Below are 17,979 nucleotides of genomic sequence, written 5' to 3'. Positions count from 1 at the left end.
TGACTGGCACCCGATTACTAGACGAACTCGCCCATGCAGTTCGATCTCTTGTTCTACTCTTTCAATCGAACTACGTTCGGCTTGATCCTCGAAAGGGGTACGTAGGCAGCCTTTTATAATGTTCAGTCCGAAATCAAACTAAAACCTTTTCATGTCTTTTTTTCGTCTTTTGTTATCGAGCGGCGACTCAACTAGGTTTAAAAGTTTTAGGTTCCTAGAAATATGTGATATCACTCAAATTACCCTAAAGAGTGTTACTCTCATCAAAAGAGGTTCGGATGTAGTACTTAGGGATCGAATCCACAGAGACTCTAGGATTACTCAACAGACTTAAATAATTAGAAATGAATATAGACTAAAAGGTTTTAGTAGTTTTAAAAGCAATAAATGATAAATCGAAAACAACAGTGATTCAATAGATTGAATTGAAGTGGTTTCAAGATTGGGAAAGTAGCTAGATTCAGGCAACTCTCAGGTATAAAATGTATGCACTTAGTTTAGACTAAAAGGTTTAATGGTTCTTGAACTAAACGTTGATTTAACCAGATAGGTTATCTTCACTAGATCTCGGATCTCAACTGTCGTATTTTGATCTCGAGAGAGTGTCGATCGATGCGACTTGATGTACATCGACCGATACACCTTTGTAACGATCGACCGACAGAACGATAGTTGCGTCGATCGACGGTTATTCTAGCGAGCTTTGCGAACGGGTTTAACTTGTTCTCTAACCTTCTCAGACCAACTGTCGTTGCGCCTGAGTCAGTTAGATCACGCAAATGGGTTCAGGTATTGAGGGGAAACGGTTAGTTGGACTCAATTAATCCTAAGATCTAAAATGAAGGTGATCAATCTCAATTCTAGCATTAAGTCCATAAGCAATGAAAGAACAATCAAACACCTTTTTAACAGTCATATTAGCAGTACATAATTTTAGCCATGATGAGAAACCTAAATCTAACAATTGGTTTACTCAAACATATTCATGAGAGACAAAGTCATGATGGTGTGAAATAAACTCAAATGAAACATTAAACACAAATAGATAGCGTAATAGAAATAAAGGAGTTCAAGATCTTCTTTGTTTTGCAGTCTCAGATCTATCTCTCCAATCCTAAGCTCTCCTAATGGTAGCCAAAATGCTTCTTTTCCAAAACTAGGTCCTTTTTGCAAGTCTCCCTCGAAATGATACAAAACCCTAGTACATATAGCCTAACAGGCGGCCAGGGACTTAAGTTGTAAATAATAGATCTCTGGGAAATGAAATCTTTTAATTTGCGATTTCATCCGTGTGACTGCGTATCGATCGATGCACATATATGTATGTCGATCGATGGTAAGTGATTACGATCGACCGATGTTGCTCTTCAAGCGTCGATCGATTTCCTTGCGTAAAAGCATTCCAAAGTGTCTCAAAAGTATCATTTCCTTCCATCAGGTGAATAAACCTGTATTTGCTTTAAAAAGACTCTAAAACATGATTAATACATCTTAAAACCTTTATATACCATGTATAAAAACGGGTGAAAATCATGGTATATCAACTCCCCCAGACTTATCTTTTGACTTGTCCTCAAGTTAAACCAATGGACAATCTCTCTGGAAGAGGGTTGAAAACATCAGGGACTCACAGATTTGAAACATTGAAATTATCACCTCTATAATATTGTATTCCACATCTAAGGTTCCTTCTTACAGATATACATTATGCAATATCCTAGCTTAGCAACCAAAATCATCTAGCTAACAATCTTAATTAATCTTATTATCAATCTCCTCAGCCAACCTCATTTCTTAATGTAAAAAGTGTAGGCTTTACCTTGGGAGTATCGATCACAGGATGCAAGGATTTCAGACAAGTATCTGGAGCTGCAGGTAAAAGTTAGTTCCTAGTTTCTCTCTCTCTAAATTTCTCTCTTGTGTCAAAGTCTGCTTCCATTGCAGGATCAGTGACCAAGATTGGACAAGCTTCCATGAATCAAAACTTAATGGTGGTTGCCACCAAGTTCTATTCACTTCTTTTTGACCTATATCCAAGAGTTCTTTGCGAAAGCGAGCCTTGAAGATTGCCGCCTCCAAGTCCCGTTTCGAACTCTTTTATTTGAGTCTTTATGAATCAAGCCTTAATGGTTTTAGCCACCAAGTCCTGTTCAGACTCTTCCTAGTTAAACAATAGATCTTATTATTATTATTTTTATTTTTATTTTTATTTATTTTTTTTTATATACTCACTAACTAATATAGGGTCGAATTTAGAGAGAGAAAATGTGATACAATATCTAAACCAGGCGTTACCTTCCAGACTTGTCTGAAAAATCCGATCCCATGTATACCAAGCCCCAAAACAAGCAGTGAAGTAAGGTTAGTGTTGGAGGTTAGCTTCGGTTCTTTCTAACAAGTTAGCAAGTGTGCATAGTTGACTGGTTGATCCACTTTAGCATCTATAGTATTATCTGCAGTCAGTAAATCTAGAATGGTGCTAGAAAGTGGTTAGACATTCAAGTAGAAATCATTAGTTCATAATCCCCTTCTTGACTCAATAAAATAATTTTTGAAAAGATTTTTGACAAAAAAAAACTCGGGAAAATGGTGTTAGTAACTACCTCCCCCAGACTTAAATTGCACTGACTCGGTGCAAAGTGTCCAAGGGTAGGATAAAATCAAGTTATATGTTTTGAGAATGTTAGAGTAAAAATGAAGTACCTATCCGTACTACACATCGATCGATGTAATCATCTCCATATCAATCGATTTTACTCGCCCAGAATCGATCGATGTAATCCTCTCCATATCGATCGATGGCGAAGCACATATATGTTCGCATGTGCTTGGAGTCAAAGTCGATGTTCCTTGCCTAGTGTTAGCTCTGTCTAGACAATCAAGCATAAGATATAATAAGCATCTTCAAACATAAAATATAAGTTTAAAAACATAAATCCTACAAGTTCGGAAAATAAATAAACAAGTTCATAATAAGAGGAGGAAGGATAGAAATGGGAGGACTAGTCAGTGTCCTCGTCAGTCGCCTGATCGTCCTTTGGGGGTGGGTCCCTGCGAGCTGCTGGTGCTGGTGCTTGCGCTCATGTGGCTCTCCTGCTCCGACAAGACACTCTAGCCCAGATGGCCTGAAGAGCGTCCACCACGAACCTCTGAAAGTCTCCCTGGTCCTGCATAGGGATGTCTGGGATGTTCGGGAAGTCGGGGAGAGGAGGTGCCTGTGCGTCCCGAGCTCTGGTACAGCGGATACTGGGAGGTCGGCATGACATGTTCCGCGGGTTGCGGAGGAATGCCTCGTCTGGCATGCATCGAAGCTGCTCCACGTTGTTGCCGAAGTCAGTGATCCTCCTATCTGGTAGGGGTAGAAGGCGATGCTCGTCGCGGATCCTGAGGCGCCAGAGCTTCCCTTCCTCGAGCCATAGCGAGTGCATCAAGTGCTGCTCGTCGAGGAAGGCGTGGTCGCGGTGGGCAGAGCGAGAGTCGAGGTGGATGCCGAGATACTGGAAAATTGGGGTCAGAAGACTCCCAACTGTCTCCTTCTTGTTCTTGCCCTTGCTGGTGAAGGGCTTCTTCTTCAGCTCCATCAAATGTGCGGCAAAGACAGCTCCGAGGTTCGGCGGGCTTACCTCGCCATCCTCGTCCAACTCAACCAAATCCACGACGCCGTTCACTGCGCAGAAAAGTAGTGTGAGCTCCTTTATCCTGACTTTGTTGGGCTCCATCTTGCAAACAAGTGTGTTTGCAAGGAGCCGTAGGAAGTAGCGAAGTGCAGGATGGCGGATGTCTGATAGCACGGCCTTGTTCGTGTCCCAAACTCTTGTGCCGACGATTTCCCAGAATTCCTCAATGTGTGAGAAAGGTGGGACCGTGTAAGAGGCGATGCTCTCATCGAAAGCATAGATGCGGCAGAGCTCGGAGATACTGATCATGTAGCGTGTCCCTCTGGCGAAGAAGGTCAAGGTGCCATCTCCCGCTACTCTCGCAGCTGAAGTCCTGTAGATGACCTCGACAGTGGCCATGAACTGGCGGATGAGATCGGGGTAGAGGTCGTAAGCGCGAGAGGGCATGGTACCGAGTCCTATCTGTGTAATCACGTCCTTAACATCTCCCTCGATCCCGAGTTTCTTCAGGATGGGGCGGTCAAGGAACTTGGTGGGCTCGATAGAGATTCCTAGCCAGGCACTGTAGAAGAGGCTGTCGTAGTCGTCCCAGTCATCGGACAGAAGACGCTGACGGCACTCGTTGCTGTTTATCGCTGCCTTAGGATCAGCATAGCCCGGAAAATCGAATGGTGTGTTTTCGGGGCGAGGCCATGGATGACGCTGTGGGTTGGAGGAGCTGCTAGTCTCGTCGAACCTCCTTTTCGACCTGAGTTCTCTGTTTCTTGCGTTTGTCTCTGAGCTGCTCATCTGAAACCAAGAAGAAAAGAAGGTTAGCATTGTCGAATATAATGTAATATCGATCGATGGGTTCTACTGAACATCGATCGATATCGTCGTGTCGGAAAAATCCGACAAGAGAGCATCGGTCGATGCAAACAAGTTCATATCGACAGATGTCGAATCGCGAAACCGGCAAAATCACTCAACTCCAAATCGCGTTTATACTAATCTAAATGCATAGAAATCACAAACCGAACTCTAGATAAGCAATATGAACTACAAAAACATCTCTCAATCACACTAAATCAAGTGTTCTAGTCCAACTCAAAATGAAAACCCTAATTTATCGAAAAATTGAAAATTTCGAGTGCATACCTTGAATGTTGATTTCGGGAGTGGATTTAACAGTTACAGAGTGAAAAATCGAGTGGATTTAGGCGAAGAACGGACGAACTCCGTCGAGAATCGAGAGAGAAAATGGGTGTTTTCGTTTTCGGTTATGTTTGTGATTTTGGAAGAGGAAGTGGGTTGATATCGATTGAAGTTAATGTTAAAACCGTCGATATGCCCGCATCGATCGATGGCAGTAATGCCGCGTCGATCGATGTCCTTTTATTTTACAGATTCTAATTTCTAAAATTTTTAAATAATGCTAAAATTAAGAAATACGGAAATTACCATTAATTACTAGTAAATATAATTTATTAATTTTAATTAATGTTTTTTTAAAAAATAAATGGGTTGCCTCCCATTCAGCGCTTAATTTTTAAGTCTTTAGCTCGACTTCTTGATTAAACTAATTATTTGGTTCATACAGCACCATGGGCACTTTCGCTGGTGGTTTTGCCCAATAATGCTTAACTCGTTAGCCATTCACCGTAAATTCCTGGCCTTTCTCATTTTGTAAGGTGATAGCTCCGGAGGGTTGAACGTTCGTTACGGTGAAGGGTCCAGACCAACGGGATTTTAGCTTTCCAGGAAATAAAGTCAATCGAGAGTTATAAAGGAGGACTTGATCATCTGGTTCGAAGTGCCGGGATATGATCTTTCTATCGTGATAAGCTTTAGTCCTTTCTTTATAGATTTTTGAATTTTCGAAAGCTAAATGTCTGATTTCATCAAGCTCGTTAAGCTGGATGAGTCTCCTTTATGCAGCTGGTTTGATATCAAAATTCAAAAGTTTGGTAGCCCAAGCTGCTTTATGTTCCAGTTCGACTGGTAGATGACATGATTTGCCATAAAAGAGGTGGAATGGTGTTGTTCCTAACGGCGTTTTGTAGGCGGTCCTGTAGGCCCAAAGTGCATTATCTAGTTTCCTAGACCAATCTTTTCTGGAGGTTCCTACGGTTTTCTCTAAGATTTCCTTAATTTGCCGGTTAGAGACTTCTACTTGTCCACTAGTTTGTGGGTGGTAAGGTGTAGCTACTCTATGATGAACACCATTCTTTTTAAGCAATCTATCAAAGATTTTGTTAATGAAATGAGTTCCACCGTCACTAATGACTACTCTTGGAACTCCAAATTTTGGAAAGATTATACTTTTGAAGAGTTTAGTAACCACAGATGCGTCATTGGTAGGGGAAGCTATTGCTTCGACCCATTTGGATACGTAGTCTACAGCGACTAGTATATATTTGTTTCCATATGAAGACGGGAAAGGTCCCATAAAATCGATACCCCAGCAATCAAAGACTTCAACTTCTAGAATGAACTTTTGTTTCATTTTGTGTCTTTTGCTGATTTTTCCACGTCTTTGGCATCTGTCACATTGGGTTATAAATGCATGGACTTCGCGAAAAATGGTTGGCCACCAAAATCCTGCTTGGAGAATTTTCGAGACCGTTTTAAAGGTAGCGAAATGTCCTGCATACTCAGCTCCGTGACATTGGTAAATAATGTCTGGAATTTCAGCTTCGGATACGCATCGTCTGTATATGCCATCAGAATAATGCTTATAGAGGTAAGGTTCATCCCAATGATAGCGTCTTACTTCTCTGAAAAATTTCTTCCTCATATATCCCTTGAGTTCGTCTGGCTCGACCTCAGCTGCCAAATAGTTAACTATGTCGGCATACCAAGGTCGGTTATCAGAGTTTCTACCAATCACATTTACCTCCCGTTGTGATGGTTCCTCAGGTGTGAGATTAATCTCATCACCGGAAACATTTACTTGTAAACCGAAGTTGATCTTAATAAACGGGGGTTCGTGATTTTGGTTATCTGAGAGATGAGAAATTTCATCAGTTTCGTCATCGATCGATGTAGCACTACATGAATCGACCGATATTACATCTCCCTCATCGATCGATAGACCTTCAGATGTGAGAGATATTTGACCGACGAAGGATGTATCTATGTGTGCAACATTATCCGTGGGAAAGAAATCGTCTATAGGGACATCATCCTCTATCCTTATCCTAGAAAGATGGTCAGCGACTCCATTGTCTACTCCTCTCTTATCCTTAATCTCAATGTCAAACTCTTGGAGTAGTAGAATCCAGCGTATGAGTCGAGGTTTAGCATCTTTCTTTTGCATTAAATATTTGATGGCAGCGTGATCAGTGTGAACTATCACTCGAGAGCCAATCAAGTATTGATGGAATTTTTTAAAAGCGTAAACTACAGCTAATAGTTCTTTTTTCTGTTGTTGCATAATTCCGTTGTGCTTCATCAAGCGTGCGTCTGGCGTAGTAACTAGCATGTAGCTTTTTATCTTTTCTTTGGCCTAGAACTGCTCCAATTGCGAAATCACTCGCATCGCACATGATTTCGAAAGGAAGATTCCAGTCGGGGGCTTGTACGACAGGGGCAGTGATAAAGGATTTCTTTAAATCTTCAAAAGCTCTCATGCATTCGGGGGTAAAATCAAATTTAATATCCTTGCACAGCAAGTTATTTAGAGGTCTAGCGATTTTGCTGAAGTCCAGTATAAATCTCCTGTAAAATCCGGCGTGTCCGAGAAAACTTTGTACGTCCTTAACAGTTTTAGGTGGGAGTAAACTGGTCATTACTTCAATCTTAGCTCTATCGACCTCTATTCCAGCAGCGGAAACCCTATGTCCTAATACTATTCCATCGTTTACCATGAAATGGCATTTTTCCCACTTTAGGAGAAGGTTCTTTTCTTCGCATCTTTCCAATACCTTGCATAAATTGTCGAGGCAACTCTTAAAATCTGATCCATAGACTGAAAAATTATCCATGAATACTTCCATGAAGTCCTCGATCATATCCGTAAAGATTGACATCATACAACATTGGAAAGTAGCGGGGGCGTTACATAGACCAAATGGCATTCTGCGATATGCAAAAGTTCCATAGGGGCATGTAAATGTTGTCTTTTCTTGATCATCCGGGTGTATGGGAATTTGGAAAAATCCGGAATATCCATCAAGAAAACAGTAATACTGGTGATTAGCTAATCTCTCCAGCATCTGATCAGTAAAGGGAAGGGGAAAATGGTCTTTCCTAGTAGCGGCACTCAGTTTCCTATAATCAATGCACATACCAGTAACGGTACGAGTCGGAATGAGTTCATCCTTTTCATTCTTCACTACAGTGATACCTCCCTTTTTGGGTACAACATGTACGGGGCTTACCCATTTGCTATCCGAAATGGGGTAAATAACTCCAGCATCAAGGAGTTTTATAATTTCCTTCTTAACTACTTCTTTCAGATTCGGATTCAATCTCCTTTGCTGTTCTATTGACGTTTTAGCGTCATCTTCCAAGTTAATCCGATGCATGCAAAGATCAGGAGAAATTCCAGGAATGTCATCGAGAGAATACCCGAGTGCTTTCCTGTACTTGCGTAATTTATTCAGCAATAAAGTAAGTTCTCCGCTAGTGAGATTGGCGTTGACGATAACAGGGTAGGATTGGTCATAAAGGTAAGCGTACTTAAGACCGCTGGGCAGAGGTTTTAATTCTACCTTTTGTGCTTTATCTTTAGACCAATTTGATTGTGAAGGAGGTTGTCGATCGACGGTATCTTGAAGGTATCGATCGATGACAACTTCGGAATCGTCATTTTCTTCTACGTTTGCAACGTTGATGCTAGCGTCCATTAGTTTCATGTAATCGTCTGTCCTATCTGATATGCTGAACACTTCATTTTCCACGTGGTTAAGGGTGTCTTCTAAGGGGTTGTCTGAACACATGTTTATGAAAGAGTCGCTTTCATCCTCAGAAACTTTTTCCACGTAGAAGGCCTGGTCATCTATTAGGGGTCACTAAATCAGTTTCTCCATATCAAAAATCATCGAGATATCCCCTATGTTCAAATTAATTCGTCCTTCCTTGACGTCAATGATCGCTTCAGCTGTAGCTAGGAATGGCCGACCCAGAATGAGGGGGTCTTTGGGTTCTTGTCTGTATTTCAACACAACAAAATCCGTAGGCACGATGCAATCGTTAATCTTTATGGGAACATCTTCGAGAATTCCTTCGGGTACCCTAATAGATCTATCAGCTAAAACCAGGGTGATCGGAGTTGGCATAAACTCTTTGTATCCTAACGTTACTGCAACAGAGTAAGGCATAAGGTTCACGCTAGAGCCGAGGTCACATAATGATCTAGGGAAACGCGTGTTTTCTGTTTTACAATCTAGGACGAAACTACCAGGATCTGATTTCTTCATTGGAGTTTCTCCTTTAATCATAGCACTTACTTCTTCTGAAATCATCATCACGCTATGTTCTGCGATTGGATAGTTCGAAGATGTCATATCCTTTATATACTTCTTAATCGAATGTGCTATTTTTATAGCATCGCTAAGAGACATCTCGACAGAAATCCTATCTAAGGCTTTCTTGCAGATTGCGTTTTCTAATGATTTCTTAGTTTGCGTTTTAGGAGGAAAAGGGGGTAAAGTTCTATAGACTCTTTCAATTATGGGCTCGGGTTGAGTAGACCGTCGATCGATGGGTTTCTCCGGCTGTCGATCGATGGTGGGTGTTTTGGGTCGATCGACGTCAGTTCCGTACTGTCGATCGATTTCATCCTCAATCTCCGTATCTTCTTCTAGTTCTAAGTCTATTGCCTTTTCCTTAGCCTTTTCAGCGGTGGTTTTCCGGTTGTCTTGAGATGGATTTGGGTCAAGTTCGTCAAGAAAAATAGGATGAGAGTTGCTTTTCCGGTCTTATCGGTTTCGTCAGGCTTTCCAACATCTGAACTATTCCTCGTGTCTGCTGCGAGGTTTTTCCCGCTGCACAGCATTACGACACTGACTTGACGTCTTGGGTTTAGATCAGTCCTTCCGGGAAGACATCCAGCATCTCTCTTTATTGCAGTTGCAATCTCAGCTACTTGACCTTCTAATTTTCGGATTAGTTCTCCTAAAGAATATGCTTTCTCCATCAATTCTCCGTAAACCATATTTATCTTTCCGTAAAACTCCGATTTCATCTTACGGTTGCCCGTAAGAGCTTGTCTGATATTGAACCTTTCTCTTCCAGTACGTGATTTTAAAGCAGTGTCATAAGCTTGGGTAAAGCTCTCGACATGAAACACAGAGTAAGGATCAGAACAGTTCGTTTCTTCATCCGAATAATCATCGGTGTCAGACAAAGCGTTTTCGTCGATCTGGGCTATATCAGATCGGTGTTTGTTTTGAAGAAAGGAATGAAGGGATTTAAGGGAATTCTTAATTTCTAATAAATCAGAATTGTCTTTTGGATTTGTAGTTTTTTCTATTTCTTCGTCCATTTTTTCATAGGATCTTCCCGTTGTCATATTCTTGATAAGGCGTCTAGCTCATTCGGGATTCCTAGTGATGAAATTTCCATCACTCGCTGTATCGAGTGTGGTTTTATAGCTCAAATTAACACCTCCATAAAAGACGTTAAGAAGTTGTGGTTCTGAATAACCATGATGGGGACATTCAAGTTCATAGCCTCTGAATCTTCCCCAAGCATTTTTAAATGATTCGCGTGGACCTTGGCGAAATGTAGAAATTTGTTTTCTTACTTCCCAGTAGCGTTCATCAGTGAAAAATTCTCTAATGAAAGCTCTTCTAATCTCTTCCCAACAAGTGAGTGATCCTGTTGCTAAACAGTTCAACCACCTGAGGGCTTCTCCTTCTAGGGAGAATGAGAATAGTTTGCAACGATCATATTCATCTGGTATTAATTCTTCCAAAGTCTCAATATGATCTTGTGGGTGTTCTGGGAGGGATCCACAGAATGGGTTTTGACGAACTATACGGTAGTAATCTGCGTTAAACTTAGATTTCTTGGTATCGTCTCCTGGTATTTTAATAGCGGACCTATTGGAATAGGTCCTACCAGGATCAAGGTAGTCTTGTATGGACAATTTTATATCTTCACCTTTAGTTAAGGTGGAATTTTCCTTAACAGGGATTTCAGTCCCCTGTTTAGTTTGGCTAGTTTCATTGCTCGTTTGACCATTTAGTTCAGTTTGGACTACTTTCTCATTAGCGGGCTTGGTAAGAGAAAACTTACCTGCTTCCGGCTGGGCGGTATCGATCGATGTTGGTGACTCCGTATCGGTCGATTCCTCTGACTCATCGTCGCTCGATGGAAACGTGTTTCCGTCGATCGATGGTTGGTCGCGCTCTATGTTCTGCATTCTTTGTGTCTGATTAACAGATTAAGAAAGAAAAATTTAGCAAGATTTTCGTAACAAGTCTATACTAAATTCTAAATTAAATCTAATGGTAATAAGAAAGAGTCCCCGGCAACGGCGCCAAATTTGATATCACTCAAATTACCCTAAAGAGTGTTACTCTCATCAAAAGAGGTTCAGATGTAGTACTTAGGGATCGAATCCACAGAGACTCTAGGATTACTCAACAGACTTAAATAATTAGAAATGAATATAGACTAAAAGGTTTTAATAGTTTTAAAAGAAATAAATGATAAATCGAAAACAACAGTGATTCAATAGATTGAATTGAAGTGGTTTCAAGATTGGAAAAGTAGCTAGATTCAGGCAATTCTCTGGTATAAAATGTATGCACTTAGTTTAGACTAAAGGGTTTAATGGTTCTTGAACTAAACGTTGATTTAACCGGATAGGTTATCTTCACTAGATCTCGGATCTCAACTGTCGTATTTTGATCTCGAGAGAGTGTCGATCGATGCGACTTGATGTACATCGACCGATACACCTTTGTAACGATCGACCGACAGAACGATAGTTGCGTCGATCGACGGTTATTCTAGCGAGCTTTGCGAACGGGTTTAACTTGTTCTCTAACCTTCTCAGACCAACTGTCGTTGCGCCTGAGTCAGTTAGATCACGCAAATGGGTTCAGGTATTGAGGGGAAACGGTTAGTTGGACTCAATTAATCCTAAGATCTAAAATGAAGGTGATCAATCTCAATTCTAGCATTAAGTCCATAAGCAATGAAAGAACAATCAAACACCTTTTTAACAGTCATATTAGCAGTACATAATATTAACCATCACTACAAGAAAACAGGGTATTCTGACGGACGTTCCGACGGAAAATGAATTCCTCGGAATATACCGAGGAATTTCCGAGGCAATTCCGAGGAAACACAAAATTTGGCTTCCTCGGAATTTCCTCGGAATATTCCGACGGAATTCCGAGGAAAATTCATCTCGTCGGAATATTCCGACGGAATACCGAGGAATTCCTCGGAAAAAACCGATGAATTCCGAGGAAATATTATAGACGTTAGAGAGCCGTTGGAGAGCCGTTGGGGGATTTTAAAAATTCCGAGGAAATTCCGACGAACTAGCCGTTTGCATCGGAATTCCGTCGGAATTTCCTCGGACTGTCGGCAGGATTTCAACTATAAATACAAGCACCCCTCTTCCTCTTCATTCACTCCATATCTTCATCCTCCCTCTCACTTTCTTTACACACGAATTTGATTCATAAAAAACATGTCTTCTTCAAATTATTTTCGTTCTTGGATCGATCGACCTCATTTGGATCCGAACACGAGATTGCTTACGGAAGAATACCAACAAGGTATAACCGAATTCATGGGGTTAGTTCACCGACAACCGGAAGCAAAAACAGGTATGTTAAGATGTCCTTGCTCTAATTGTAAAAATAAAAAAGTTATTAAACAATGGGATGTTTGGACTCATCTATATTTGAGTGGGTTTACACGAAGTTACAAAATTTGGTATCATCATGGAGAAACTGATTATGAACATGGTAGTACTAGCGAACCTCAGCCAGCGGTTAGATTAGAAGATCCAATTAGAACGGATGTAGATTACGGTGTAGGTACTGAGCAGATGGTAAATGATCATTTTAGAGGGGAAGATTTACCCAATGCCGAAGCTAGGAGATTTTATGATATGTTGGATGCTGGAAAGCAACCATTGTACGAAGGTTGCAGAGATGGTCATTCAGCTTTATCATCTGCTACAAGATTGATGGGCATTAAGACGGATTATAATTTGGCTGAAGACTGTGTGGATGCGATTGCTGATTATGTAAAAGGTATTCTACCCGAAGATAATGTAGCTCCTGGCTCATACTACGAGGTTCAGAAACTCGTAGCTGGTCTTGGTTTATCGTATCAGGTAATAGATGTATGCAGAGACAACTGCATGATTTATTGGAGGGCGGATGAACAGCGGGTTTCATGCAAATTTTGTGGGAAGCCTCGTTATAAAGATACGAGTGGAAGAGTTCCAGTACCATATAAAAGGATGTGGTATTTGCCTTTGACGGAAAGGTTGCAGAGGCTGTATCTGTCTGAACGCACAGCGCAACCAATGAGATGGCATGCGGAGCACTCAACAGATGGTGAGATCAGACATCCTTCAGATGCAAAAGCGTGGAAGCATTTCCAATCAAAGTATCCCGACTTTGCGTATGAGAGAAGAAATGTCTACCTTGGATTATGTACTGATGGTTTCAGCCCGTTTGGCAAGAGTGGAAGACAGTATTCTCTATGGCCAGTCATTCTTACACCATACAACCTACCCCCAAACTTGTGCTTGCGACGAGAGTTTTTGTTTCTCTCGATTCTCGTTCCCGGACCAGAGCATCCTAAGAGATCACTTGATGTGTTTCTTCAGCCACTAATATATGAGTTGCAACAACTATGGGCTCAAGGTGCTGAAACATACGATGTTTCGTGTAAAGAAAACTTTCAAATGCGGGCAGTACTAATGTGGACAATAAGTGATTTTCCAGCATATGGTATGTTATCTGGATGGACAACGCATGGAAGGCTATCATGTCCATATTGTCAAGATAACACTGATGCTTTCCAACTAAAACACGGAAGGAAAACGTGTTGGTTTGACTGTCACAGGAGATTTCTACCACCAGATCATCCATATCGTAGAAGTAGGAATTTGTTTACGAAGAACAAGAGGGTGTTTGACAGTCCACCTCCGGAAATTCGTGGGAAAGATTTGAAGACACAACTTAGAGATTTTGGTGCAGAAAGGACGCCAGACGTCGGTGGACATGAGCGTTTTCCGGTAGATGGTGTTGGAAACCTACATAACTGGCACAAAAAAAGTATTTTTTGGGATCTGCCATACTGGGAGGATCATCTACTAAGGCATAATTTAGATGTCATGCATATTGAGAAGAACTTTTTTGACAATCTCATGAACACGATCCTTAATGTTCAAGGTAAAACAAAGGATAATTTGAAGTCAAGACTCGATTTAGTCGATATATGTGATCGTTCAGAACTTCATGTTGATGAGAGTGGTAGGGCTCCTTTTCCCATATACCGACTTGATGCAGCGGGAAAGGATGCGTTCTTTGACTGGATTTCAAACGATGTGGAATTTCCAGACGGTTACGCATCTAATTTGCGTAACTGTATCGACAGAAAGGAAGGAAAGTTTACTGGCTTGAAAAGCCATGATTGCCATGTAATGATGCAGCGCCTCCTTCCGTTTGCCTTCAAGGAACTATTACCACGAAATGTTCATGAAGCAATTGCAGGGATAAGTGGTTTCTTCCGCGATTTATGCACAAGATCAGTGACTCTTGAAGGTATTGAAAATTTGAAGACTAACATAGCTGTGATTCAGTGCAACCTTGAGAAGATATTTCCTCCCTCATTTTTTGATGTTATGGAGCATCTTGTTATTCACCTGGTAAGAGAATTGGAACTTGGTGGTCCTGTGCAGTATAGATGGATGTATCTGTATGAGCGGTATATGTTCCATTTGAAGAAGATGGTGAAAAATTTAAGTAGGGTGGAAGGGTCTATAGTCGCACAGATGATCAATGAAGAAACTTCAAACTTTGCCGAGTACTACTTTCCAGCAGAAGTTCAGACCAAAAACAGAAGACCTGCTCGGCATGATGATAGAGGCGAACGGGCAACATATCATTGGAAGGTTCCAGACATTTTCACAGACGTTGGACGACTTAGCGGAAAACCAAAGACCGTCGACTTACTGATCAGGAGCGCAGTCATTTGCAAACATATTTACTCACCAACTGCGAAGATGTTCTTCAATATGAAAGGATTTTCATGGCAGAAAAGCGGTTCGAATATAGATACGCCACAGAGGACGAACTAGAAGAAATGAAGCAGAGAGAATTTGGTGGATGGATGTTTACTTATGTGAGTGATGGTTTGGCAAGAGGTGAAACATTTGACGATTGGATACGCGAGATGGTCGTTGGACCAAACTTTGTTGTGAAGTCATATCCGAGATTTTGTACTCGAGGATATGCATTCACAACTCAGAAGAGGAGACGTTCGAGTACGACTTACGATGCTGGTGTTTGTTCTGCATCAGGAGATGATGTATACTACGGACACATAAATGAGATTTTGGAAATCAAGTATTTGGGCATGGTTGGATTGCGCTGTACTGTTTTCTATTGTGATTGGCACGACAACACTCCAGATCGAGGTGTGAGAACAGATGCATTTGGTGTTACATCAGTAAATTCAAGACGGAAGCTGCAATATTATGATCCTTTCATTCTTGCTTCTCAGGCCGATCAGGTTTGTTATATCAAGTACCCCCGGGTAAGGAACAGAGATGATCCATGGGTTACTGTTACAAGACTCAACCCGAGAGGCCGAGTTCAGGGAAGTTCTGAGCTGGAAGACCCACTACAACCAAGCACATCCGGCAACTTAAGTGCAGCAGAAGATTTAGGTGGAGTTGGCCTTGTAGTCGATTTAACCGACTTCGGAGAGGAAGCCGCCGTTCACGTAGAGGATGAACCAGTGATTGGAGAGTTTCACCAAGATCCAGATTCAGATTCATCTGGTGATGACGACTCGGAAACAGACTAGCGTCGACTTTTTTTTTTTTTTTTAAATATAAATACCGAGGAAATTCCGAGGACAGATAGGTTTTCCTCGGAATTTCCTCGGAATAGATCTTCTCGATTTAGGGACTTGATTATAGATTCCTTTTCCTCGGAATCTCCTCGGAAGTTTCCGAGGAAATTCCAACGAAGTAAGGAATTCCTCGGAATTTCCTCGAAAATTTCCGAGGAAATCCCGAGGAACATGGGCATTTGATTATAGATTCTTTTTCCTCAGAATCTCCTCGGAATTTTCCGAGGAAATCCCGACGAAGATAATTGTTTCCTCGGAATTCCCTCGGAAATTTCCGAGGAAATTCCGAGGAACTTGGGGTTTTAAACCGAAAACAACGTTTTACGGATTGAATAACATGTATATAACCTTCATTAAGTGTCTTAACCAGATTATGATGTTTGGAACTAGGAACTTTGGTGTTTTATCCAATAACAAACACTTTTACGATTCCATGAACGAAAACCACACAACATAAGAGAAACACTTATACACTTTAATAAACGGTAAAGGGAATACTTACAATTATTTTTGAAATTGTGTTATTTCATGGTTTATGATCATCTATACAAAGAATCCTCAATGGTATGCATTATAATTGTATAAGAAATGAAATACGGCGAAAATAATCGATGTTTTAAAACCCCAAACCCTGGTTCCTCAGAATTTCCTCGGTAATTACCGAGGGTATTCCGAGGAATCATGATTCCTCGGAATATTTTCATTTAACCGGGTAAACCAAGCCGCCAAATATTTCGCGAAAATTGAATCAAAGAATTCCGAGGAAATTCCGACGGATGCATTAAATAATTCCGACGAAATTCCGACGGATAGTTTCCGTCGGACGCGTCATTTTATTAGGTCGAACGCGATCTTCTTCCCCATTTCTCTCCGCCTCACTTTCTCTCCCTTGCGATTTCCGCCGACTCCTCTCTTCTCCCTTGCGATTTCCGGCGATTTCTCTCTTCTCCCTCGCGATTTCCACTCCCATAATCATGTAAGAACCCTATCCCACTCTCTTAGGGTAGATTTGTATGGTTTTGAAGTAGATTTGATGATTTTGGAATGAGATTTATAGATTTTTGTTAGGTTGAATGGTAGGATTGTGTAAAATCGAGTTTGATTATGTATTTCACTTGATTTGGATTTTTTTTTGGTTTTTATTGATTTTGTGGTTATAAAAATCGAATTTGTAATTATATATGTATATATTCAAAACGTTTTTTGTATATAAAATCTATTTTTTGCATTTTAAAATCATTTATATATTTATTAATGATTTTTAAAATCTATAAAACTTTTTTGTGATTAAAAATCATATATATATAATATTCAAAATCATTTTTTTGTGGTAATAAAACGTTTTATGTATTTTATATATAAAATATAAATTTTTATATTTATTTAACATTTTTAATATTATTAAAACTATTTTTTGTAATTATTAAACATTTTAAATATTTTTAAAACTATTTTTTGTAATTATTAAACTGTTTTTGGGGTTTATTAAAACTATTTTTTAATTTTTAAACTATTTTTTATTTATAAAAACTTTTTTTGTTAATTATTAAACTATTTATATTTTTGTGATTAAAAATTATTTTTAATTAAAACTATTTTTTTTTTAATTTACAGGTCTAATGATGATCAGATCCGGCCTCGCCAGCGTCGTAGCCGGGGTGGTATGGGGAGCCAGTCTCGGGGTTCGTCCAGCCATGTTCAGGATTCCGTTTCGCCCCACAGCTCCTACCATACATCTCCTTCTCCATTACCCGCTCCTGCTGCTCCCGCTCCCGCTGCTATACCCGCTCCTGCTCCTACGGGTCCTCCAGGAGTGATGAGTGTTGCGGAGTTGGTTCGACAGCCGGGTCGTGACCATCTTCCCTATCTCACTGAGTATCCACATGGACATGGTCAAACATGGTAATTAAACTTTTATTTTTTTTCCTTAAAATTTGATTGATTATTAATAATTTGTTCTTTTTATTAGGTTCAACCGATCCGGGAACGGGATCAGCGCATGGATCAACCGTATGATGTACTCTGCCCTCGACAAGGGACATCCGACTTTCACTCACTTCCCCGTCGAGAAGCAGCATCTGTGGTTTCGTCAGTTTGCGGTAAGTATTCAAATTTTGTTCTTATATTTTTTATTTATTAAAACTATTTTTTGTGATTATTAAACTATTTTCTATATTTATTAAACATTTTAAATATTTTAAAAACTATTTTTTTAATTATTAAACTATTTTTTATTTATTAAAACTTTTTTTTTGTAATTATTAAACTATTTTCTATATTTATTAAACTATTTTTTATTTATTAAAACTATTTT

At 40.2% G+C, this 17,979-nt stretch overlaps 1 protein-coding gene across 1 annotated transcript; it reads right to left on the bottom strand.

Annotated features, from left to right (window-relative positions):
• Window positions 1-8,611: 8,611 nt before the first annotated feature.
• LOC111212794 lies at window positions 8,612-9,163 on the bottom strand. The gene has a single exon (XM_022714393.1). The coding sequence runs from the start codon at window positions 9,161-9,163 to the stop codon at window positions 8,612-8,614; it is 552 nt and encodes a 183-aa protein (XP_022570114.1).
• Window positions 9,164-17,979: the final 8,816 nt, after the last annotated feature.

Source organism: Brassica napus, chromosome A7 (assembly GCF_020379485.1).
Source record: "Brassica napus cultivar Da-Ae chromosome A7, Da-Ae, whole genome shotgun sequence".
In the NCBI taxonomy this organism is placed as follows: Eukaryota; Viridiplantae; Streptophyta; class Magnoliopsida; order Brassicales; family Brassicaceae; genus Brassica; species Brassica napus.
This window is presented reverse-complemented; position numbering and strand designations above follow the sequence as displayed.